Genomic DNA, 27,322 nt, shown 5'->3' on the forward strand with positions numbered 1-27,322 from the left:
ATATCCAGCACATTTCGCGGGGAAATAGCGTCATATTAACGGTTAACTGCTTGTCGTTTAAAGCAGCCTGAGCTGTTGTATTTCATTTTACCACGGTGTGGCACTCCAGTACTGCGTATATGACCTTTCAAGCATTGTTTAGAAGTAAGAGAAAGGTTATTGCCGAATATCGAACATTTGTAAACGTCCATCACTTGAATGATTGATACAAAGTCTACAGTTTCGGTCAGTGTAATTGCTCTATATCTAAGTGAATGTGAGATTTAAGAGCTGTGTGTGGTGTGTATGTTCTTCAGATAAATATCCTGTCAGTAGTCACTTCTCATGCAGAACGCGTCTCATCCACACACACACACACACACACACACACTGCTCTGCGTAAAGCTCTCACTTGCTGTCCTTCCATCGCTCGCCTCATCCTCTGAAATGCAGTGAGATGTTGTAAGCTCTGTTTGTTAAATCCGTTGACTGAGTGCAGTTTTATATAGGCTGTTGTCGCTTTTCTGCAGACGGGCTATAGAGGAAACAACGTGCTTTGAATGCAGAGCAGACTTTCTCTAGTACCGCCCGGGCTCCAGTCAAACCCATAAAACAGAGAAATTACTCCAGCGGAGCGCATTAGAGATTAATTCCAATTAAAGGATTCGTCTTACTGCCTTTCTTCGAAGGACATCAGGTTCTGGGCTATTCGAGAAGAAAAGCGTTTACCTTCTGCGGGAGGGGGACATTAAATTAAACACATCTAGGAGAGCAGCTGATGAGAGATCTCGCGCTTTGAGATGCTTTAGTGATTTTACAGGACTCATGGCTTCGCTTTACCAGAGATTCTCGGGGAAGATTAATACCAACAATTCTTTTCCCCATCCACCTGAAGCCAGTCATCTCCTGGGTGGACAGGTTCCTGAGGATGAGAATAAGGCTGGGAAGAGTCCTCATCACCCCTCAACCCGACCTGCGGTCCAGTACCGCAAGAGAAACGCCTGCGAGGATGAAGACGTAAGAATCGCGCTTTTTTTACCTTTACGCGATTTATGTATTTTGTATTGTTGACGATATTTTGAACTTTGATGTTTCTATAGGGCACGAATATATTTCCCCCCATTTTTCACAAGAAATGAAGCAGAAGTAAAAGTTGTTTTGCATGTTTTAGGCAAAGAGATTATTCTTGTTGTTGATTCACGTGAAATGTGAAAGTCTGAGTTTGTCGTGTAGTTCACTGAGCGTCTGTTTTTAACCAGAAATGGCCCAAGAAGGTTTTAAACTGTAACACAACAGTACGGTTCCTGAGGGTGTTTAGTTCTCTTAAAGAAGGCATAACAAATAATGACCAGCAGGGTGCTTGTAGCTAACACGTAATCCAAAGAGTTTTTACGAGAGGGTTCGTCTGCCACATGTTGTTTTCACTATTCACTGATTTGACCTTCGAAGACAAGAATGACGTCAGAGCCGATGATGCGTCACAAATCGTCGCCTCAAGCAACCTGTGTTATTATATATATATATATATATATATATATATATATATATATATATATATATATATATATATATATATATATGTACTTGAACTGGAACTTGAACAGATATATTTGCATATTTTATATAATAGCAACAAAAGGTTGAACAAAAAGTTGGCATATAAAGTTTGGGTTAATTTTTTTTATTACTTTTACATAGTGCACTAAAGCAATTTTGTTTTTAAATAATATAATAATATGATAATTATATATATATATATATATATATATATATATATATATATATATATATATATATAAAACTTCTGCCAAAAGTCAACCTAAACCAACCGCCTTGACCTGTACGAACATTCCAGGATTATTCTCCTTATAGTGGACTTCATTGGCCTCTCCAAACGGTTGAAGGTCAAAATTACAGTTTCAGTGCAGCTTCAAAACGCTTACGCTCTATATCCTACGCCTTCCCTATTCTACTTATGGAATGAAAGCGGTACCAGTTTAGTTTTTTCCGTAAGTAGAATAGGGAAGGCGTAGGATATACAGCGTAAGCGTTTTGAAGAATGCAGAAACGGGAAGTACGTTCAAGGCGATATTTTGTGTTTATAAAGCATAAACGGTTGTGACAGATCATTTTGCTAGATAAGACCCTTATTCCTCGTCTGGTATTGTTTAAAGCCCTTTGAAGCTGCACTGAAACTAATTTTGACCTTCAACCGTCTGGAGGCCATTGAAGTCCACTATAAGGAGAATAATCCTGGAATGTTTTCATCAAAAACCTTAGTTTCTTTTTGTCTGACGAAAGAAAGACATGAACATCTTCGATGACATGGGGGTGAGTAAATTATCAGGAAAAGTTTATTTAAAAGTGGACTAATCTTTTAATGTACGACTCCTGTACCTTACCACAATCGTCTTTACTTTGATTGCAATCCTCATCCATCAAAACTTTCAAAGCAAGATGCTGATTTGCTTTATCCAGCCGAGAAACATAGTTTCATATCATATCATCTGGCCTCACAGCGTTGGGATGTTTCGACGTTCCATTCAGACAGGAATGCGCTCATCAGATACAATGACACATTATGACAGAGAGTTTGTGTTTTAAAGCGAAACAGACACTGGAATGAATAATTCTCTCTGCCATCTCTGATATAATCAGCATGGACTTTAAGATCATCTAACCACGTGACGTAAATTACATAATGACGCAATTTTACATGCTTCAGTAATTTTTTGAGTGAAATATGCATTAAATTATTTTAACGCATTAAAGATTTTGAATTAATCGCATGCGTTAACGCGTTAACGTTGACAGCCCTAATATATATAATATATTGTTTTGTTCTGGTCAAATGGAGTAACCTTGAGAAAACTTCTTCAAATTTTGCCTTTTTAGCTAATATGAATTTAATCCTTGTGCTTATATCAGTATGTTTTAGTAGTAGACTATGCTTATCTCTAGCTGTTTTATTTCAGTCTACAGACATGATACTAAGTGCTTGATTTCTTTGTGTCTGTGGGGAATAGCATACTTGGCTAATGGCGGATGTATTCACTTTTCGTCATTGAAACTGTCTAGACAAATTGTTCATGCTTTGCAGGGTCAAGGCCTGCTAGAGCTGACTAAAGAAGGATTCTTAAAGGTACTTACTGTAAAATAATCTAGACCACTGGTTATTTTATAATGTTTTTGTTTTAGACTACTCAGAACCACAGGTATTATTTTACAAACTAAGACTAAATTAGTTTTGTTTTGGTATTAGTTTGTTTTGGTATGTTACATTAAATTGTTCTAAGTGCTTTCGCCTTAGACAGCAACTGGCTCGTTTAACAAGCTTTGTATCCTACATTTGGGCCAACAGAACTGTGAATACTCTGAAGTCACGCTTCGCCCGGTGACAGTCTGTCAGGGCAAGTGCATTGTGCTGAATAATTAATGAACAAGGCAGTGACAATCAGCAGACAGGGTTTCGTCTCAATCAATCCCACTTGATTGTGTTACCTGTTGTGTTTTGCAAGTAAAAATTGTTGTGGATAAAGTTGCGTGAAACAAAAGTTTGGTCCAATATCAATTGAAGATTAAAATTTGAAAATATAATATGTCAGTCTGGCCTGGAACGCATAGGAACAATTCACAGATCTTTGTTGTTGTCAGACAATACACAGGTGACTGTATTACGTTTGCACACACCAATGTTTGTAAAACCTTGTGGAGTAAAATCACATCTCTAGCATCAGATTTTACTGCTCTTACAATCTTATTCATCATAAAGACAAGAAACAATGTGCACTTGTGCCCTTCACAACATAACTTCACCTCAAGCCATTTTCACTGGCTTCAGCTCATCAATACCATTAATTTTGCAACAGTTGTTTGTTATATGGTACTTAGTGCAAATTAAAGGTGCTCTGAAAAAAAGTGTAAGATTTACTTTAAAACAAATTTATCTCAGAAATTGCTAGTAAGTTTCACAAATACTTACAAAAAAAATCAATACATTTATTTAAAATTTAATAATTTTCTTGTAAAACATACTCCAATAATCAAACTTTGAAAATTCACAGTGGGAACTGTATTTTTTTAATTATTATTCTTTAATTATTTTTCCTATCCCAGCTTGCACAGACAACTATAAGTAAATCAATCATAGGCTCCCAGTAAAGCGTAAACACCGGCTCTGAAATATTTATACATAATTATAATGATTGTATTCTTCTTCTCAATAGTCAGTCAATATGCAGTGATGGTTAAGTTATTAGATGGTTAGACTATCCATTGACTTCCTGATCTACAGACTGTCAGTGTATAAAATATCACACCAAGTTTTTCATCTTGTAATCCCTTGCTCTGTTTGGCAGGGCTGTGAGCCAGTACAGTGACCTTAATTAATCATCCATAGGTGGCTGGCCCAGAATAGAGTGACATTCAAAAGGATAGAGGCCTGTGGATATGTTTCCTTTCATGAAGAGAAGCATATTGACTTTCTCTGTATACCCAATCAAGCGGGGGGCAGTCAGAGAACCTGGCTTTGCCTTGTGTCACGGTCCACAATGTGTGACAGACTGGATAAGATCAAGCAGACTGCCTGAAGACAGGAGGTTGAGAATTACAAATCGTGACTTGCATGTTGTGGTTGAAGTCTCGTCATGTGAGCCTCAGGACCCAATGAGAGCGGCTGTTTTTTTGTATGTTTCACTAGTGTATTAACTAAATCACATGACTAAGGACATTTGAGTAGGTCAATCAACACAATGTTTTTAATTACCTTTTCACACACCAGTGAAAATGATAGTGCTTGTGTTGAAATGTCACTCAATTGTAGGCTTACTTCTCTATTATGAATAATGCACACATAGCATTATAACACTAATGGCATGAAAATTAGTATCACACAGAATTACATGGCCTGTTCTTGATGCTTTATATAGCGTAAACATTTTGTCAAGCAGTCATACTGATAATAAAAAATATATGAAAAATTTTGTACAATAAAAATGATCTCCCAAAATGCTTTTCTAAGCTTTACTGAATACAGGATGCGCTTATCTCCGTGCTTAGATCCATTCCAAGAAATTAATCTACATCTAATCTGATGGTTACATCACATCTCTCTGGAGCATACTCAGGTTATCCAACTGTTTCAAAATGTGTCATTTCACTACACATCCTGAGACAAAGTCTTTTATAGGAGGTGTGAGTATTTTCGAATGTCAAATATGGTATTGTGAAGAAAAACGCTACTGCACTATAGTGTTTCATAAACCAGTCATAAATTACACTAGACGTTTCGCTCCATTGACTTTTATTTTTACCTATATGAATGTGGAACACTGGAAGCTTATGCATTTCACTATGTGCAAAGTCTGACCTCTGAATTCATATAAAAAGATGTACGTTAGGATTCAAAGAATACAAACTTAAACGTCACATGTTTTAAGGTGCAGCAGGAAAGTGAAGTTGATGGTATATTTTTACACTTTGAAGTCACAATCAGAATTGACCATTCTTGTTTTTATAGACTATTGCAGTGTTTATTATTATTATTATATTATTTTTTATTTTTTTTTGTCACAAAATCAAGTACTGCCCTACATATTTTTCTAGTTTGGAAGATGTTTCACTCAGAGATACATCACAATAGGGAAGAAAAGGCAATTGCAGTTTCCATTGTATGCTTTGTATACAGCTATTAGAATGTTCATCTTTAGTGCCTACCATATTAAATGCTCATTACCATTGTATTATCACACAAAAAAATAAAATGTCAAACAGTAAAGGAAAATACATTACCTGGAATCTAGAAGCCAAATCTGACCTTCTGATTTTCACATACATACGTTTTTTAATCAATGTAAAAATCCTAACTTGATCTCACAGCAATTGGTATATATGTATTTTACGAGTGAGGTTGTACGAATTTGTAAGCTTTTTGCTAAATCGTATGTATTTTACGAGTTGCCGAATTTGTGTGAATTCGTACGAATGACCTACCCCTAACCCCGCCCCTACCCGTCACTTGGGTTTAGACAAATCGTAGTGAGGTTGTACCACCTCGTAAAATACGTACAAATTGGTCATGAGATAGCATTGAAAAATCCCCATTATCTGTAGAGACACACAACACAGAAATCACAAATTGTCATGAAAGTTAGAGAAGACTTTAGGTTTCTCTGTCACTTTTTCACTATTATCACATTTGAGAGTATTATGTTTCCTACTGTGATAACGGTGGAGCAGACTGTTAACGTTGAAACATGTTTTGTATCATTTAAAGGTGCTAAAGAGGATGTTTTGTTTTATACATTTTTGCAATATTACTTGAAACTGTCTTTACTAACTGATAAAAGACTATTTATTAGGTGCACTGAAAGGAATAATATTAATATACATCATCTGTGCACGAGCTAGGGCCTTAAAAACATCAGCCAATTTAGGCGATCATCGCTCTGGCTTGTCAATCATTGCCATGACGTTCCTTGTGAGAGGTGCGCGCTCCAGTAACTTTCCACACTCCACAGGTGCTGCATGCAATGTTTTTGTCAGGAGACAGGAGTAACAACTGTAGATTATGAGTTACCTGCGGTGAGTCCGACACAATGAATCCACTAACACGATACAGCGAATGCCGGTGGTAAACACTCGTGTTCCGATACTCGTGCACAAGTTTTGGGAGGCGTTCCCTTGAAGCTTGAGGCTGTGAAGGAGGGGGGTTGTTCTTACGCATGCGCTCATTTCAAAAACTCAGTAACAGTCTTTGGTTTCTCAGTCGACGTAAAGATCCTCTTTAGCCCCTTTTAAGTGTTAGAGATATATCACTGATACAATTGCAACTGTCTCCCAGAGGACTTGTTCATATAAGTGCTTGAGAAGAGAAATGTTATTCTTAGCCCTCCATGTACTCATTCACGTAGACTTGATTTAGAAATGTCTCACTTTATACTTAAAGTGAGAGACAATGGTATGCCAAAACAAATCATTTGATTTTCCTCATAAAAAGTGATTGTTTTGCAGCTTAATGCGCCACACCTCACGTGGATCACTGTGAATTCTTCAAGTGTCTGTCATTTGCAAAGATCAGCCAACACAAATGCCTAGACTGATTTCATGAGATGAACAGTCTGGCTGCTTTGAGATGAATTGAAGGTAAAAATAGGCTGCAGCTGAATATGTTAGCAAAAACCCCACCAAACTTTAAGCCTGAATAATAATCTCATCATGTGTTGGAAATTGACTTTGAGTAAGTGTGGAGAGGAAGTTGATTTGAAAGACTGGCTCCGCCTGTTTGAAATGCGACGGCGTGAAATGCATCATCCAAACAGATGGCGGGCAGCAGCGATCCAGGCCTGTCATATTAAGCCCCAGCTGTCATGGTGAGCAGTACCCTTCAGTTTGAATGCGCAAACACTCCCCACTGACTAAACACATGCAACCATCTAGTACTGTTACATTGTGTACAGCTTTGCTGTCCAGATAATTGCATAATAATATGTTCCACCTGCAACATTTTAGTTCACACTTTTTGGTTCAAGTGTTTTTGCTTTTCTTACGCAGACAGATGTTATTTTATCTGACTGTTGCCGGATAATCAGGCCTTTTGAGCTCTGTCAACAAGACAAACAACTGGGATGGGAGTCTCATCTGAGCCGATTACAATGTGTTAAACATACTGTAGCTGAGGTTACTAAAGTCTTATTCTGAATATTCTTAATCTGTGAAAATTGGTGGCAGTTTTTTTTTTTTTTGTGCTCGCAGATTCCAAGTAGGATGACCTGCTGGTGACCCATGAGAACTTCTTCCTGTTCTACCATAAACTATTCTTAGATACATGTGTAATACTTGAAGTGTTACGTTTCTTTGTAAATTTAATATGGATGGAAATTAAAGTTGCTGTATGTAAGTTTTTGACTGTACTAAAGCATAAAAATGCTATAATATGTTTGCAGATATTTATTAAACATGCTAAGTTCACATACTCGTTTCTCTGAAAACCATTGCTTACAGCCAGTTATTTTACTTTGAAATTTGAGTTCCATGTCGGAATTTCTGTTTTTGTTTTGGTCTGTGTAAGATCGCACTTTGCCAGTTTACCCAATAGTATATGCCACCCCGGGTTACCAGTCGGCGGAAAACACATGCAGCGAATTGCAGCCATGGAAGCCAGCGAACAAACTGGATTAGAGATCGCAGATTCTATAAATCAACTAATTATCTTACAGTGTGTAAGTCTCCTCACCTTCCAATGTCAATTGAGCTCACTCCTGTTGCGTGTCTTCAAACTGGCAACCGGCGTCTGAGGAGGAGGGGGTGGGGCAAACAATATTTTGAATTTGGACTGCAGTACCCATTTCAACCACTAGCAGTAATTCTTACATAAAGCACCTTTAAGCACAAGGAAGAAAAAAACAAAACCTTTAAACACAAGGGGCCCTATCATACACCCGTCGCAATGTGGTGGCAGGCACGATGCAAGTGTTTTTTGCTAGTTTCAGCCCGACGCAGTTATCGTTTTCACGTCACCATTTGTGTGCCCATGGGTGTGCTGGTCTAAAAAACAAGGAAAACAGGCACATTGTTGGCGTGTTGCTATTTTGAGGCAACTTAAATAGACTGCACCATTGACCAACTGAAACCTGGTTTAAAGTCAATGGCACAACATTTTTTTTTGTTATTTAAAGAGCGCGTTAGTAATATGCACCTATAGGCCGCTTTAGACCATGTGCTTAAAGAAGGATAGAAGAATGCAGGTGTCCAAAATCCATTAATGGAAACAAACATAATGAAAATCATTTGGTTTCAGTATTTTGTTAAAATTGGTTACAAACCTAACAGAAATAGTTCCAGAGGAAATCAAAGAAGAATCCAGTGGTGGTTCATTTCTGAATGAGTCAGTCTGTTTGAATGAATTGGTTGAGTGAATGATTCAGTAATCATCCAGGCAGCTATTTTGGGGCACTCCTAATGGCAGCTGCAGTGGTGTGGTGACTTTACCAATTGGTGATTGGGTCTTTTATTTAGAAGGCAGGACTTGTTCCGCCATATTGGGCTTTGCAGTTTCTCGCATTCATAGTAAGATGAGTAAATCATCTGCATGACCATCAAATTCAAGGACTGTTGTGTAAATAGAATATACAGAATAGAATGTAATAGAATATTAGAGGCTATTCAACCTAATTTCTAATGAAAGTTTTTGTGGCATATCTATGAAAAATCATTTTCACCCATTGGTTTGCAAAAGTGAAAAGCAAATGTGTTTATAGTAAATCCACTTACAATCACAGCAGAACTGTAACGCTCATATTTTTGTACTTCCGTAATCCAGTTTAAAAGCTACAAACTTTTCTAAATCGTCCTTTTGAGGTGGATGAGCTTCTGGTCATGTGTTAGGTTACCTAAATGCAAGAGCAAGAAAAGTTTTTGTGTGAAATGTATTTGGAGGACTCGTTTGAATATAACAGTTAATCAAATATATATTGTTTTCCAGCTAAGCGGCCAGCTCTGCATACAGACACTTCCTGTATACTTTATTTGAACTTCCTCCACAATCAAATAAATGCAGTAGATCTGGCTGTATTTGGATGTCTGTTATTTTCCCCATCTGCCTATCATATCAGTCTGAAGTGGCTCAAAGGTCAGCTGCTCTGTGCCATAATGGCTTCCCAGCTCTGCTACAAAAGCTGCTCCCTCTTCCCTCCTTGTGTCCTCCGCCTCACCGTTGCCATGGTTTCTAAGGTTGAAAAGGGTGAGGCTGAAACCTGCATGTCGCTTCCTTTCAAAAAAAAAAAAAAGAGAAACCTTTATATGGATTACCATCTGCAGATGACATAGAGCTTCACAAAATCAGCTGAAGTGCCAACTATGACATCACATGGTTTGACAATATTAAGCTGCTAATGTGTCTGACATGAGAATTTATGATCAATAATAAAACGACCTGATGGCATGTGATCATTTAGCACCAGAGGGTGGGAAAATGCCATTTCTGTAAATCAGTTAATTGCATACATAAATAATTCAGGATGTTTTTCACAGATGTATGTATGTGTGTGTGCGCGTGCGCATGTGCGTGTGCGTGTTTGAAGGCGACAAGCACTCTCTACATTCACACATCATGACTCTTCAGGTCTTTGAGGGCTTGCTGTCACTGGGCATTGATCTGTTTTCCCTGCCAAACTTCCCCCGTCCCACCCACCTCAGAGCCTCCCAGCAGGCCATCAGTCAGCTCTCGATCCCGCCCATGGCTGCTTCGACAGCATATCTGTCATTTCCTGCCACGCCCATGGGACGTGTTGGCAGGCCGTCAATAATAATGGAATAAAATGTCTCCCCGTTCAGCCAACCAATCACAGAGCTCTGAAGGACGTGAGCTGTAATTTTTGAAAAGCACACTGTGGAAATAAATTTACATTTGAAAGCATTTAGCCTAAGATAATGGGTGCTAAATTCTCTGTATGTCCATCAGGGGTGACTACATGAATAATGAGAGCATATAAATAGCACTCAAAAATTAAATTCAAAATTAAATGATGCAGAAACCTTGAACAGTCTTCGCCTTCACAGAAAGAGGTGGACTTTTTTGTCACATTTACTTAATTTTATTATTATTATTTATTTTAAGACAACATAAAATGGCATTGGCAATGCATTTTACTTTCAGATTGTGACATTTCTGAGTAAAACATCTAATATTTGCATTACAAGCTATCAGAATTTCTTCTTACTTTTTCTGGGACATATAAATATCAGCAACTGCACCAATTATTTGCTCAGTTTGGGCCTGTTAATAAAACTGAGGTGTTGTTTTCCTCCTCGAATATGAGGTCTGGATTCTCCTATATCATACTATATGAGCCATAAAAGCCTGATGTATCAAATATAATACTCAACAAAAACTTTTTTTAAAGGTTCAAAAACTGTTCCATTTTTTTTTTCAAAGGATTTTTTTTAGAATTTTATTTCATATGTCAGGCTTTACAGGGTTAAGAAAGCAAATGGGTCAGTTGTGAGTTCATGTTGACTTTAATAAATAAATTATTAAAACTATTTTATGTGTCTTGCCTTCCAGTTTTCTCTGACATTTCTAGCTCTTGTTCAAATGTCACATTGCTTTGGGAGTCTTTTCTAAGAGTTTCACATTGATGGTGCAAAGTGATAAATCTTCCATGTCCAACTCTTCATTTCTTTCATTCTCTATAGTTGCTCTCAATAGCTGGAGAACTTTCTCCTGAGCACTTCTTCATCCTCTCTGTGCTAAGAATAGAAGTCTGTTTACTTACTTTGTTCCACTTTCCTCCCTACTTTCACTGTAAGCTCTTTTCCTGGAGTTTTACTGGGCCAGCAGTGATGTACAACTCTTCGCTGTATAACTTTGGCCTGATATAAGCTGATCTTTTTTTTCCCCTCAGAATTTCTTCATCAGTTTCCATTGTATGTAGTTCTTTTTCAAAGAAGAAGAAGAAAAAAGACCTTATGTTTTCTTAGCCATATGAGAAAGGCTCAGTGACTTTATGATGTGTTTCTTGTGGAATTTATAGAAGTTCAGCTGATGTTTACATTCTGTAAACAGATCCCTTTGTTTCTGCAGCTCTATCCAAATAAGACCAAGGCTACAGTCTGCCAATGAAACATTACTGTAATATGAATAACACATTATATCCAGAACTGAGCAGATGCAAAACTGACTGAAGAGGATAAAACCACCATATAAATGAAAATATTCATGACCTTCATTGCAGTGCTATCAGTCAAAACCTTTAATTCAAAGTCTTATGCTTATTTTTTTTTTTACTTAAAATACTTTATTACAAATTAAAGAATTTCTTTGTAAAAAATTAAATGAAATAAATTATTATTTTTTAAAGTCAGATCTGATAGTGAAAAAAGTAGCCAACAATTATCCAGCACTATCATTAAAATCACCCACTATGTTCACTATTTTCACTAACTCCAGCGCCACTGGAATCAAATATTAATGTATAAAATATTATCTGAAAACATAATTACTTTCTATTAAGTTTTCACTGTATATTTTTTGTCAGTAGAATAAAATAATTTATAATGACTGGTTTAAAAAGCAGAATATGGTAATAAGCAATGTGCAGGTTCTTCAAACTTCTGATTGGTGTTGTTTGTCATGCATAGCACCTTTTTAAAATTGTCTTCTACTTTACTGTGGCCACTGATTAAGTTTTTAAAACACTTGATGGAATATGTTCTAGTCCATACTACTTTGTAAGGGTGTAATTAGGGCTTGTCTGGTTCCACGTGGAAACCTGAGAGGGGCTCATTATCACTGGTTGACATATAGTGTGTCTATTGATTTCTGCAGGCAAACAGCACTGCCATCAAGTGTCCTCATACTACTGGCCACCAGGGGTGCCTCAGCCCCAGAAATCAGCAGCACATGTTGTTCTATTTTTGCAGCTGCTTCAGCCTATAGTTTGGCAGGCTGCATTAATCTCTGAACATTAGAGTTGTAAGGGCTGAAATATATTGTACAGAAAACACAGTATTTTATAATTGGATATTGGTGTGGAAACAGTTTTCATTCATAAATTGCTAGTAAATTTCACAATTTTTCAGTTTTTCACAATAGAAAAACTGAAAGTGTTCAAACATACTCCAGTAATCTTTGTTTTATTTAAAACTTCGATTTTTTTGCAGTGTATGCATATGACAGTTGACAAAAAGTCAACCATCTCCATAATTAAATGCACAGTAAAATGTATTAAAGTCAACACGAAACCTATTTCTGTTTAGTTACTGTTTAGCCTCTTGTTGTGCAAAATGCATCATTGCATTTATTAAAATTTAAAACTCTTGATCCCCCTCTTCCACAATTCAAACAATTCCTAATTAATAAAATCAAGTAAAAGTTAACATTTGTAATGTAAATGTTTCATTTGTAAATTCATCACATTAAAGTAAAATGGGTTGCAAACTGTTTTATTTTGAAAAAGGCATAATGATGTGAATACATGTGTTGATACAGTACATATACTTAAAGCTGTTAGTGACCATATAAATGTTTTTTCAGAGTAATAAGGAGACCAAGTCAGCCTCAAAATGAAACCATACCCGACTTCCCTCTAATATAAAACAAATTCTGGGTTCAGAGTAAAACTATTTATAGCCACTCACACTCTCAACATTGAAGATGATTGATTGTGTCAGTAATGAGTGTGTCAGCGGCATATCCTGAAGGCTCATATTAATGAGCAACAGGAATCTTTTTGTCCATTGGGTCATCTCATACAGGAAAAAAAGACCAATTTCCAATTAGAATGACTCAGGAGTCGAAAAGCCCCAAGCAACGCTTTATCTCCCACAAGCTTCAGGAGTGAAATTGATGAGTGTTTGAGAATTAGTCTTTCCTAGAGAATTTAAAGATTACTAGAGCTTTCATTCTGTTGGTCTGAAACCCATATTGTAAATTTAGGATTTTTCACATTTGAACGTGGAAATGAGAATATAATTGTTCGAGATAATAATAAAATAAATAAATAAATAATTTGAATTTTTAGAAGGAAAAAAAATGACATTGATTCCTCAAGATGCTCTTTAGAGTGTTATTATGTATTATACTGATAATTTGTCATTTTAAAACTTTATTCAATAATAATAATAAAGCAAAACAGAAAAAAGATTTTTCTAGTAGACTCAAAGTTTCTGACACCTGTATGCAACTCCAAGGTGCCAGGAATCTTTCTTTGAAAGTGAAAACCATGCACAGTGCAATCAGCAGGGGGCAGTGCAATCCTCTAGGATACCTGAACCTCCCTTTTTTGATATGAATAAATGGAATGAATGTAATCTATAGTTTGATTCCATTTGAGCCATAATAGAAGAGTGTGTACTGCTCATTTACATTACATGGCAGACATTTTAACCAGTGTCGATTAAACAAAGCAGTAGCAGTAGTTTAATAATTCAGAATATACAGTCAGTTTGAAATGTACAGTACACAGACAGACAGCATCCTACATTTATTATACCATTAGTATGCAACAAAGTGAAGTATATATTGTGGAATGGACACATTGTATATTTGCTGCCTCCTTTAAAGAATAAGAATAGTAACAACAAAGCTATATTGTATGTCCTCACAGGGAGGGAGTGTTGTTCCTGTTTGTGAAGATGAAGTCATGTAGAAATAATATGGTGTGCCACACAGGTTGTCTCTGAAATGATAGCAGGGGGTCACTGGGACCAAAGGGAATCAAACCGACCACACAGACAGGTTTGATTGCTCTATTATCTGCTGAGACAGTAAAACATAAACCTCTTGTTGAAACTGAATTCATTGGCATGTCATTCTGTGTACATGGTGACAATGAGGTGAATTCTGTTTTACATAACACAAACAAAATCTTTAGACTAAATTTTTGATAGATAATACTGCAAAAATCCCTGCAATTTTACAAGCAAAAGTTTTTAACAATTTATTAAAATTTTGAATATACTAAAATTAAACAAAACAAAACGAGTCAAAACAAATGAGGAGCTCTTTTCCAAAACGCTATAAATCCATTTTAATAGTTTTCATGAAAATGACATTTTTTTACCTAGACCTATACATTTTGTTAATATTCAATTTATCCTGTTAAAATGGTTTATTGGCTCGGACTGAACATGTTAAACATTGATTGTTAAATGAAACAACAGTTTTGTTGATTATAAATTCAAAGTTTTTTTTTTTTTGTTTCAAAATGCTACAAATCCATCCTTTTAGCCTTTTTATATAAAAACATCTAGAATCTCAGTATTGGTCAGGTAACTATATGTTTTAAACAGTTTACAGAATAGGTTGATCGCCTGATACAATGTCACACACTTGCGCGCACACACACACAAATACGAGGCGAGGTGAGCCGAGACACCCTTATATTCAAACGACCCTATATCTTAAGTATGGTATAATACTGTTTACAGTTGTATTTCATCAAATGTTTCATTATGTTTTTTTATTACATTTAATTAATTTTTTCATTGTTATTTATTGCAAATAGCAGGCAACATAATTACGCTGCATAAAATACCTACTTAAAGCTAAATGTGTGTTTTTATTTTTGTGAGAAGACAATCACCATATGCGTTTTTGTGAGAAGACAATGGCTGCGTCCGAAAACCTAGGTAGCTTTCCTGCTGCCTCGCTGTCTTATAAGAGAATGACTTGTACGGCAGCGTTTGTGCATGAAGGTACCTCACGAAACTGATTTCGGACATACTTCTGATGCAGCGTAACAGTTTAATGATCTACAGCAATACGGGTGCTGGTCATATAATTAGAATATCGTGAAAAAGTTATTTTTTTTTATTGTAAATTATTTTAAAAAATGAAACTTTCATTTGATTCCCTACATGTAAAGTAAAACATTTCAAAAGTTTTATTTATTTATTTATTTATTTATTTTTTTAATTTGTTGATTAGAGCGTACAGCTAATGAAAGTCCAAAATCCAGTATCTCAAAATATTAGAATATTTACATTTGAGTTTCATTAAATGACCATCCCTACAGTATAAATTCTGGGTATCTCTTGTTCTTTGAAACCACACAAATGGGGAAGACTGCTGACTTGGCAATGGTCCAGGAGACAATCAATGACACCCTCCACAAAGAGAGTAAGTCACAGATGGTCATTACTGAATGGGTTTATTTACAGAGTGATGTATCAAAGCATATTAAATGCAAAGTTGACTAGAAGGAAGAAATTGGGTAGGCAAAGGTGCACAAGCAACAGGGATGACCACAAGCTTGAGAATACTGTCAAGTAAAGCCGATTCAAACACTTGGGAGAGCTTCACAGTGAGTCAATTGAAGCCGGAGTCAGCGCATCAAGAGTCACCACACTCAGACATCTTCAGGAAAAGGACTACCAAGCCACTTCTGAAACAGAAATAACATCAGAAGCATCTTACCTGGTCTAAGGAGAAAAAGAACTGGACAGTGAACAGAGGTCGAAAGTCCTCTTTTCAGATAAAAGTAAATTTTGCATTTCATGTTGAAATCATGGTCCCAGAGTCTGAAGGAAGACTGGAGAGGCACAGAATCCAAGCTGCTTGAAGTCTAGTGTGAAGTTTCTGACGTTAGTAATGATTTGGGGGGCCGTGATGTCTGCTGGTGTTGGTCCATTGTGTTTTATCAAGTGCAAAGTCAATACAGTTATCTTCCAGGAGATTTTGGAGCACTTTATGCTTCCATCTGCTGACAAGCTTTATGGAGATGCTGATTCCCTTTTCCAGCAGGACTTTAGCACCTGCCCACAGTGCAAAAAACACTTCCAAGTGGTTTGCTGACCATGATATTACTGCGCTTTATTGGCCAGCCAACATGCCTGACCCCTGAATCTATGGGATATTTTTTAGAGAAAGATGAGACACAGTTGATCCAACAATATACAAATGATCTGAAGGCTCAATAGTGCCTCAGCAGTGCCACAGGCTGATCACTTCCATGCCACACTTCACTGATGCTGTAATTTGTGCTAGGCGCAAAACATTTGCTGTAATATGTGCTGCCGACCAAGTATTGAGTGCACAAATGAACATACATTAAAGAACTTGAACTTTTCTGTTTTGAAAATTCCATTTTTTGATTGATCTTAGGAAATATTGTAATATTTTGAGATACTGGATTTTGGATTTTTAATGAGCTGTACACTCTAATCATCAAAATTAAAAAGAAAAAAAAAAAACTTTTGAAATGTTTTACTTTACATGTAGGGAATCTAGAATATATGAAAGTTTCATTTTTAAAAATAATTTACAATAAAAAAATGAACTTTTTCATGAAAAAAAATTCTAATTCAATTCTAATTATATGACCAGCACCTGTATAGCGTGAGCTTTGGTGAGAACTAAACAAATATTTAATTACTACAGTAGTAATTTCTCAATAGAAATGATATCAAAATTGAAATATGTTGGTCAAAATCGTACATTTATACACAAACTGAGCAGCAAATGCAACTTTCGGACGCCATCACAGGATTGTGGGATATCAAAGGCAGCTAAGGATACATCTATGCTTCCTTCAAAAATTGATCAGATGAAGGTATCTCAGGAAACAGGAAGTGAAGCTAACATTGGATTCGGATGTGCCTTGATGCCTTCCTACCTTGAAATGTGTCCTCAGAAGTCAGCATTTTACAGTTTTCAGACGCAGCAATTCTCATGCAAGCTCATCCATCCAAGATGGCGGACAAAACGAGAAGAATGTTGATTATAAATAAAGACTAGTTACTCTATTACGCAATCAATAATGAAAAGTATTGTTAAAACTAATTTAATATAAATAAAATCTATATTTTGCCATGTCTGTAAATGCTGTGTATTTTTATGTTCATTAGAGTATTGTGTCATAAGCTTAGCAACATGCTAATGCAAACAATGAAGGTACAAGGGTTCAAGCACTGTATTTAATAATTTCATGCTAATTTCCTTCTCCTTCTTCCTTCAGCTTATTTTAGCCATAATTTATTTAATGTCATGTCTGAGTCACAGCTCTCATGTATTAGAGATCTCTGAAAGCACTCTTCATACATCCTTCTTTAAAACAGCCTGCAATTTCATGTTTCATGTCCTCAGTGGTAGAAATGAAGGCACAGAGATATGAGGAAGGCAGGCTCTTATGACAGAGATGACGTTGGTTCTACTCACACTACTCATTAATCGCTGAGGCTTTCAGGTTGTTATTTTGCCATGCATCTGCAAAACATTTCAACTGCAGCACCCCCTGTTTTTTACAGGACAGTAAATGCAACGCAATTTCTAGTTCAGTTACATTTATTCATTTTTATCATTTAATAATTTGTTTGTAATAAACACTTTAAATAGGCTGTAAAAATGATGTTTTTTTAAAGAACAACTAAGATCTAATAAAAACGCTTTACAGGCTCAAGCATAGGCAGAGTTTCCAATAACGTGTTTTGCAGCGTTGTGCAATGTAGCCAATCACAGACAAATCTGTTGATTTCTGGAACGCAATGAGATGTTAGGATCCACTCACCGCTCAAAATGCCGGAGTTTTGTTCAGCGCTTAATGCTTTGGATGCAGGCAAATCCTGATTAAAAAAGTGTAGACATTATTATTAAAGAATCATTGTGCAGTTACTGAAGTATTGTGAGATTGCGGCGAACTTTAATCTTTTTATTGATTATAATGGTTGCACACATTCTGCTGTGCCAAATCATGCACGTAGCACTGCCTGATTGCTTTTATGCTTCTGAATGTTGTTGATACTCCAATCCACCCACCTACCCCCCCAGCCGCACGCACACATGCATGCACACACGCACAGCACCCCCATCCTAAAACATCTTCCCGTGCCCCTGTCTCTCAGAATAATCAGATCAATAATATGAGCTGGTGTAGAATCAGGGTTATGAGCCATTCAGAACTGGTTATGCGCAATTCAGACTGGTAACCCAAAGTTTGTGGGTTCGATTCTCAATACCAGCAGGAAATGACTGACGTGCCTTTGAGTAAAGCACCTAACGCCCAATTGCTCTCTGGGCGCCACATCAAAATGATTGCCTACTGCTCTGGGTGTGTGTCCATGGTTTGCAGTGTGTGGACAAATTATTAACATGGGTTACCATACTTGGCTTTTACATGTCTGAACTGAACTGAATTCTGGAAATTTGAATTTATATTGAATTGATGTAGCAAAGAGAATTGTAGTTCTGGCCTCATAACTATGGTCATAAAACAAAGCAGTATAAGCAGAAGACTATGTAATTCTATTAAAGCAGAACTGCAGATGTAGAAATGGGAAAAGGGTAAAGGAGCTGTTTTAGTGCTTAAACACTTGATTGCATCAATGATTTTGATTTCTTCCAGTGAGCAGACATAAATTTGAGAGGCTCCTGTCAAAATGTACATGTTATTTGAAGCATTATATTTGTGTACAAGCATCTGATACATCTTAAAAGAAAAAGGTTCATGCACATTCTACCGTAGATCATAAATGTCACAAAAACATCTGCTGAATGTATTCTATCATCCGTCAAGAAAATGTACTGCTCCACATGATCTGACTGCATTTGTTTGTGCGTCTCAGACAGACTGTCAATCTATTAATTTGGTTTCAGTGACTCTTTCTGTAAATTATGCTTCGTTCAGGAACAAAACAGATAACTGTCATTATGAATGAGTCATTGAAGCATTCACTCAACCAATTTGTTTTAAAACATTGGCTGCATCCGAAATGGCATAATCTTGTATATAGTAGGTATACTTATTTTTAAACAAGTCATTATTTCATGACCACCAAAAAGTTGCGGTTGCTTTACTGCCTTTTCACAAATCCTCTCCCGTGGCCTCATGGGATAGTAAAGTGTGCTATTTTGGATGTAGCATTCAGGAGAAACAAAACACCATTACTGTGGTGTTCGTTGTTACATCGATTAGAAAACGTAACTGTCAATATTTTGTCTAAAAAGTTACTCAATATTTACTTCTGGTTTATTGAAGTATTGTATAAAAGCAATGTCACACAGTTGTGTTAACTTCTCAGAAACAAAGCACCAGCATTGCTAGTTCTGATGTTTTCAAATTAGTAGCACTGATTTGGACACATCTTTTGAACTAATGGCAGATCCTGAATCTGTGGTTAGAAAGTAGCTCCACACAAAAGAAGGGTTTTACCCCTTACTTATTTACATATTTGTCCACTGAATTGTTAAATAAAAAAAATTAGATAGCTTTTTTAAATTCAGTTTTCAAAACAACAGATATTTCTTTGCTATTGCTCATACTCGGAGACTCTGCTTCAATCAATCAGTTCAAAAAACAATTCACCACTTATTTTACTTCAGCACATAATGACATCATCAAGATGTAACGCTGTGATCCCTCTGAGAAAATACAAGCTCAAACTCTGCATACACAATACTGAATAAGAAAATTAATTTACATGTCCTGACAGAATGATTTTTGCATGTTTTAATAAAATGTTGATTAATATAACCATGTTGTACTATGCGCATTTTCAGAATTTTTTATTTGTTAAGAAACATACATTTCGTCCCCTTAGTCAAGTCATTGGTTCATGCATGCTCGTTGTATCAGCAGCTCACTCATCAGTTTTCTGCAATGCAGACATGTCCAATTGATTCAAAAGAACGATTCGTTTATGAATTGGGCATCACTAGAATGATACACCGATCAAGCATAACATTTTGACCACTGAAAGGTGAAGTGAATAACACTGATTATCTCTTCATCACGGGATCATCATGGGATATATTAGGCAGCAAGTGAACATTTTGTCCTCAAAGTTGATGCGTTAAAAGAAATATAAATGGGCAAGCGTTAGGATTTGCGAGTTTGACAAGGGCCAAATTGTGATGGCTAGACGACTGGGTCAGAGCATCTCCAAAACTGTTCCTGGTCTGCAGTGGTCAGTATCTATCAAAAGTGGAAGGAACAGTGGTGAACCGGCAACAGGGTCATGGGCGGCCAAGGCTCATTGTTTCACGTGGGGAGCGAAGGTTGGCCCGTGTGTTCCAATCCAACAGAAGAGCTACTGTAGCTAAAATTGCTCAAGAAGTTAATGCTGGTTCTGATAGAAAGGTGTCAGAATACACAGTGCATCACAGTTTGTTGCGTATGGGGCTGCATAGCCGCAGACCAGTCAGGGTGCCCATGCTGACCCCTGTCCACCGCCGAAAGTGCCAACAGTGGGCACGTGAGCATCAGAACTGGACCACGGAGCAATGGAAGAAGGTGGCCTGGTCTGATGACTCACGTTTTCTTTTACATCAAGTGGATGGTCGTGTGTGTGTGCGTCACTTACCTGGGGAACACATGACAGCATGATGAACTATGGGAAGAAGGCAAGCCGGTGGAGGCAGTGTGATGCTTTGGGCAATGTTCTGCTGGGAAACCTTGTATTTTAACAGTTTTCTCTGGTGGCTGTGGCCTCTTTCAGCAGGATAATGCGCCCTGCCACAAAGCAAAAATGGTTCAGGAATGGTTTGAGGAGCACAACAACGAGTTTGAGGTGTTGATTTGGCCTCCAAAATCCCTAGATCTCAATCCAGTTGAGCATCTGTGGGATGTACAGAACAAATAAGTACGATCCATGGTGGCCCCACCTCGCAACTTACAGGACTTAAAGGATCTGCTGCTAACATCTCGGTGCAAGATACCACAGCACACCTTCAGGGGTCTAGTGGAGTCCATGCCTCGACGGGTCAGGGCTGTTTTGGCAGCAAATGGGGACCAATACAATATAATGTTATGCTTGATCAGTGTAAATCGTGTAACTTATTGAGGAGAGGTATGTTATTACTTTTTAAGTGATATAATGATTTCACCTGGCATATGATAAAATGGGTGAAAAAACCCCCCATAGATTTACTTTAAAGGTGGTAAATTTGTTAGCTCACATACTCAACTTGCCTTTTCTGAAATAAAGTCACAAAACAACACAATTTATCTTGCTTTAAGTTCTCCATCAGCATGAAGTAGCTCTCGCCATTGGTGCACGCAGCACTCTAGTGCCGTGAAAAACTCTTCTCTTTCAACTGCAGTGAATTTGTGGCATCTGCATTAGCAGAAATCACCAGCTGAAGTCAAGGGGTTAGCAGGAGCTTATCAGGGTGTTTAGACGTGTGGTTTTGTAATGCTGATACGTGCTGAAGTGTAAATGGAGCCTAATGGATTGGTAAGTGGTTTGGTGCTGATGCTGGTGAAACAGTTTGAAGCAGTTTTCTGCCAGCCAATGTGTGTGTGTGTGTGTGTGTGTGTGTGTGTGTGTGTGTGTGTGTGTGTGTGTGTATGTTTGCGAGTGTCGATCTGTGGCTGTCAGAGTCTGGACACCACTGACCTGATGAAGGCCGATACTGTTCTCATGTGTCCCTGTTCCACGCAGCAGGGGATTCATGAGTCAACTTGATAGTACTTGAGAAAGGTCAGTTAGTTTTACAGTATCAAGAGTATACCATATACACTTACACATTCAGACAAACAGACAGACAGACCTATATACGTTTTAAAATTTTAAAGGGACAGTTCAGATCTTCCCTTCCAAAAGAAAAAAAAAAAAAGAAAATAGTCCATAAAACTCATGCTCATCCATAAAACTGAAGCAGCTTTCAAATATCATTTGTCGTCATTTTTAAACACGAAAAACAATATTTGAAATTTGGGAGATATGCACATTTTTTGCTTTATCTTGATAAACTGCTAAAAAGGCTGTATCATTGCAGTCTGAAAGGGCATGGCTGTTGACTAAGGGGCGGTTACACTACACTTTTCCATTTCCATTAAAATGCATGCAAATGCGGGACACAGGAAACTCAAGCTCGTGTGAATTCTGCTGTGTTTGGTGAACAATGACCTACGAATCCATGTCATGTAAAGACAAGTGACCAACAGAAGGTCAATACATCAAGTTGTGACCGCTTAGCTGAATTAAAAAAACATGAACTTTTAATCTGCAGGATTGCAGTAGAGTGGAGTAAATTGAACATTTTTGCATTTTAGATATGTTGAATTTTGTTTTTAAAAAGACGCCATAGAGCGTGACATCATATTACCACCATTGCAATGTCCGTAGAAATTTTGCATGCTCAAAGTATACTGTGACCGCAGCATTAGACTGGCATAACATGATAAAAAAACAATATTTACTGATTTAATAGAATAAATAAAAAATAAATGCATATCATTATCAATAGTGTGCCCACTTGTACAATGGCATCAACACTGTGAAAGTTCTCATGTAAAAAATGAAGCATATTTTTATTTAAGACATTTAGCAAAATAATGCATTAGTGAAAGTTTATTAGACCTAGAGGCACATTTTATATTAATGGGTTTAAGATAGTACTGATTTTATGACTGTTTGTCCTGTTTCTCCGGTGCTGCCAAAGTGAGAGGAGGCAGTGAAGTAAAGCAAATGGGTATTGCTCACAAAAAAAAAAAAAAAAAAAAAAACTTACTGCAAGTTTACAAGAGAAGGACGAGAGGAAGAAAGAGTGCCCCAAACATGAATAATGACTTAAACTTTGGTCTCTTCCTCACACAAAGGTATGGTGACTTGGTGGTGAGCAAATGATGATAGAATTTAACATATCAATCAGCTCTTTAGAGTAAAACCCAGATCACAGAGAAAAACAAACACTCTCAGATAGGCCTCTAATGTGAGTAGCTGGCAGGGTTAGTGCTGAGTCTCAGTGTGTGGTTAGGATCCGGATCAGGTGCACTTAAGGCAGGGGTGTGTCATCACCATTAAACGATCTTCAGCCCGTGACCTGGGCCACATTTCTTCTGCACGCGTCCTCAGGCAAACTGCTGTCCACCGGCGGCATCTCAGCATGAAGACAAGGAAGCTTTCCAGAATTCAAAGAATATGGATAGTAAGTTGAAACATGCATGAACTTTTGGAAGTGTTGCTGAAAAAATATCTATAAATGTGATTGGAAAAGTTATTTTGTGTTTTCTTTGTTTGATTCATTTGGTTTTATGGTAGTTTGTACAACATTTGTTTGAGGTTTAATGTGTTTCCCAATGAAAGCTCTCAGGGGACGCAAGATTGACTCAATTAAATGATCATTTCATGTGTTTTACATCATTGTTGCTTCTCATGTTACACATTATACGTCAGAGTGATACTTTTCTTCTGATTTTGAGTTCAGCAGCTCATGTTCCTTTGCTCATGTCTTGTAAAATCTTGAATTTTGGCAACATTATACATATTTAAGTTTCTTTACAGAATGTCAAGAAAATGACATTTGAAATGAAACTCCAAAAGCAAAAAAAAAATTATATCAGAGGTGTCTGAGATGTCAGATCGTTTTGCTCTAAAGGTTTCTCTTAAGTAAGGAATACAAAACGACTCTATCGGTTCTTTGTATTGGACTCCCGGGGGTAGGAGGCATCTCTAAGTTGAGTTTAATAGCAGGGGAACATCAGAATTACTCATATTAACTGCTGGCAAAGTATTAATTTGCAAAGATTCTAACACTAATAATTTTACTTTAATTGTACACACTTTTTTTTTTTTTTTACTGCATATCATTATGTTTGAAATCTGGCTTTCACAATTCTGAAATAAGCAGTTGTTATAATTTAAGAATGAACTGTGCATTTTACACATGGCTCTGTCTTCTTGCTAGTTGCTGATCTGTTTAATTAGGAATGCACTATTCATTTCCACTGTAAATCATTTTCTTAAAGTTGCCATGAAATCAATGGAAGATGAGGAATGGTTTCACTCGGATATACGTCACAATAGGAAAGAAAAGACGATGAAAACGGTTGTGTCCTGCCAAATTTAATGAGGGTTTTTGGCTTGTCTTTCCAGTAAAAATAAACATTCTTAAAACAAGATAAATGTTAAAATAAAGATAAGACCTGTTTTTTTTTTTTTTAATTAAGTTTATTTTTATGTCTTGCCCCATCTAAAAAAAATCCAGTTTTAAGCAAAAATACTGATTTTTAGGTGATTTTACTCATTATTTTACCATGTTTTTACAGGCACCTCTAATATTATCATAATGCTTACACTAAATTTCATCAAATTTTAAATATTAATGTTGTGATGTTATTCGTTTTTGTTAAGTTGGCTACTTTTCGTTTGAGAGATCATTTTATTTGTGAACTTCCATTAGTAAGGAATAATTAAAATCATCCTTTTGAATTATTGAAAATTAATGTGTGACCTAAAATGGAAATGTCACAATGCAAAGATTTCAGCACCTTTCAGCCAGCTGGTGAAATTGATGTGCTGTACAAAGCACAAATTGAAGCTGTTTATTGTTTCATTTAATTTGCTTGACCATTGACTTTTCTGGTTCTTTGGTTACAGTACTGTATAGGTTTTATTGGTCTTTGAAGAAGCTCAATGGTTTGCTTTGCAGTTATATCTTGAATTATACAATGTTGTGGTATAAATATTGTTTACAGCTTATAGTGTTAGAATCAAATCATTCAGGATTATAAGGTTCATTTTGTTGTTTTATTGAACTTGCATATTTTCTTTACCATGCAATACTATTTTTATTCATTGCTTTTAAAACTCACTGAACTTGTCTCAGACTTAAGTTCGAACAAAACTTTCTAATTCTAAACTTTATTGCTTATTAATCAGTTTAAATTAAGGAATTGTATTATGATGCCTGTGGTTAAACTGTGCGTAATGCCATTATGGTGCATTATAAAAACCACAATGCATGCCATCAGCATGTAATGGAAAATCTCATGCAGTTATACTAGTCAAAATTAATACATGACCATGTCATGGTGTTGTAACGTAACATAACACTCATCAACACAATGAATTACATGTACTGTATTGTAAGTATCAGCGAGTCAACAATTTTAATGCATCAGAGGATCCATTTAGCTTTTAGCCACTCAGAGTAATGGGCTGCAGCAACACACTTACTGCCGAATGCTGAGAGGCCTGTGCTTTCCCTAATGCACAAACTACTTAACAGAAAACTTGGCATGCATTGTCAGTCATTTCACCTCTGAAATTATGTGTGCTATATCCATAAATGCATGTAGGACAATATGCAATAACCTTCATGTACCTACCTTGTACATAATTGTGTCCATTTTGAGCAGCAGTTCTGTCCGGATTTTGAGTGACGTTTTATTTTCTTTTTAGAACTGCTTTCCTGTTCTCTGCTGTTTTATATAGAAAGTTCACAGCTTCTGTCAGTGCTGGGGATTTCATCTAAGGGCCAATGCTTTTAACCAATAAAATTGGAGACATCTTTATAGATTTGGTGCACTGGAAGTTAGCTAAAACATAATTATCTGTTATTCTTTGGCATTTATGGATTTTGGTGGACTTAAACACAGGATCTAAAATTCTTGATGTCAAAGTGTGATGTAAATGACTAGATGCAGTAAATTAAGCCATAAAGGGGAACTATCTTGCCCTTTTACAAAGTCTTGATTTTCTTTTTGGGGCCTCTAGAATAGGTTTGCATGCTTGTATGTTCAAAAATCATTTTTTTAAAAAGTAAGAAGTCAAAGTCTGAAATCAAATCCAAAACAGAAATGTCATGCTCAAAATACAGTATGAACATTTTTAGACTTTTAGACCACACCACACAGTATGTGTCCAAGATAATAACACATCTGGGACAATTTTTGTTGAATTCATGTTGGGAGAATCTCAGGGCAGGAGAGGACAGAATCTAGGGCTGTGTTTAATTCCACTTTTAGACATACACTCACAAACTTCCCTATATAAGCACTTCCCCTTCAGGGGAATCCTCATCGCCATTTTGAAGTGCGTTCAACTTCGTCAAGTGGATGAGGGAAGTTTATTTGGACAGACCCTCGACCCCTCGATTTTGACAGAGGGTGTGAGTCTATTCAACATGTACACAGGCAGATCCATAGACCAAAATGCACCATGATTGTGACGTCACAGCAGATCACACTTAATTTACCACCACCCCACACAACTCTAATGTATGATATTGGCATTATTTTGACTTTTAACCACATTTAATACTTAGCTACCTTAAGCTGACTGTTTTTTAAACACAGTTATAGTTTATTGTATGGTTATAATTTTCGTTTTATTATTTTTAATATTAATATATTCATATATATTTAATATTTGTTTACATTTAATTTAGGCCTATGGTGCGTAAAACAAATTCTAAGGAAAAAAACCTTTAAATAATAAATTAGCTCCATAGCAGATTCCAAGTGATCAAGGGGTTATGCTTTGTTTATACTCTCCGCATCCGCACAAGCGCGAAGGTGTGCGCGGCAAAAATGACGTCATCGTGGTGTGTGCGGTTACGCGCGTTGATTGCGTGAGACCCCATTTCGCCTGGCAGTGTGCACGTCATTTTTTATAACTTTGTGCAAGGCTCCGAATCCAAAGATGCACGACTTCGAGTCGATTTTGACCGAGCAGGTACATCTGTACCAGCATCTTTACCAGCACCCAGTTTGCTCTTGTCCAAATGAATTGCTTACATTTATAAAATGAGCCTGCAATAGCAGAAATAAACCTTTTTAACCCTTAAATGCATGACTGTTTCGCCAATCATTCTTACATATTCGGGTCTTTATTGACCCAGATCAATATCTAACACGAAAGGATCTTTACCTGTCGCAATAATATAAAACTCCTTTGATATTAAAGTAACAATTACAGAAGAATAAAATAAATCATATTTTGTTACCTTTTGGAGCTTGAAAGGGCTCAGTTTGAGCAGATGTTTTATGCCATCACCACTGTCCTCGTCAGGACTCATTTCCCAGTAAATTCAGCAAATAATGGGCTAGTTTTGTGTTTGAGGTCACGAATATGAGCCTCAAACATATTCTCAAAACTATATAATTTTCAACATCTTCAAAAT

The 27,322-nt window shown here is 36.7% G+C and overlaps 1 protein-coding gene across 1 annotated transcript in view; it reads left to right on the plus strand.

Annotated features, from left to right (window-relative positions):
* The first annotated feature begins 468 nt into the window (after nt 1-468).
* dpp6b (dipeptidyl-peptidase 6b) overlaps nt 469-27,322 on the plus strand; it is a 135,622-nt gene continuing 108,768 nt past the window's right edge. Inside the window, exon 1 of the mRNA XM_067362273.1 lies at nt 469-996. Within this exon, the coding sequence (XP_067218374.1) occupies nt 805-996 (192 nt within the window). The 5' untranslated portion in view covers nt 469-804. The remainder of the gene's footprint in view (nt 997-27,322) is intronic.

Source organism: Chanodichthys erythropterus, chromosome 16 (assembly GCF_024489055.1).
Source record: "Chanodichthys erythropterus isolate Z2021 chromosome 16, ASM2448905v1, whole genome shotgun sequence".
NCBI classification, from domain to species: domain Eukaryota; kingdom Metazoa; phylum Chordata; class Actinopteri; order Cypriniformes; family Xenocyprididae; genus Chanodichthys; species Chanodichthys erythropterus.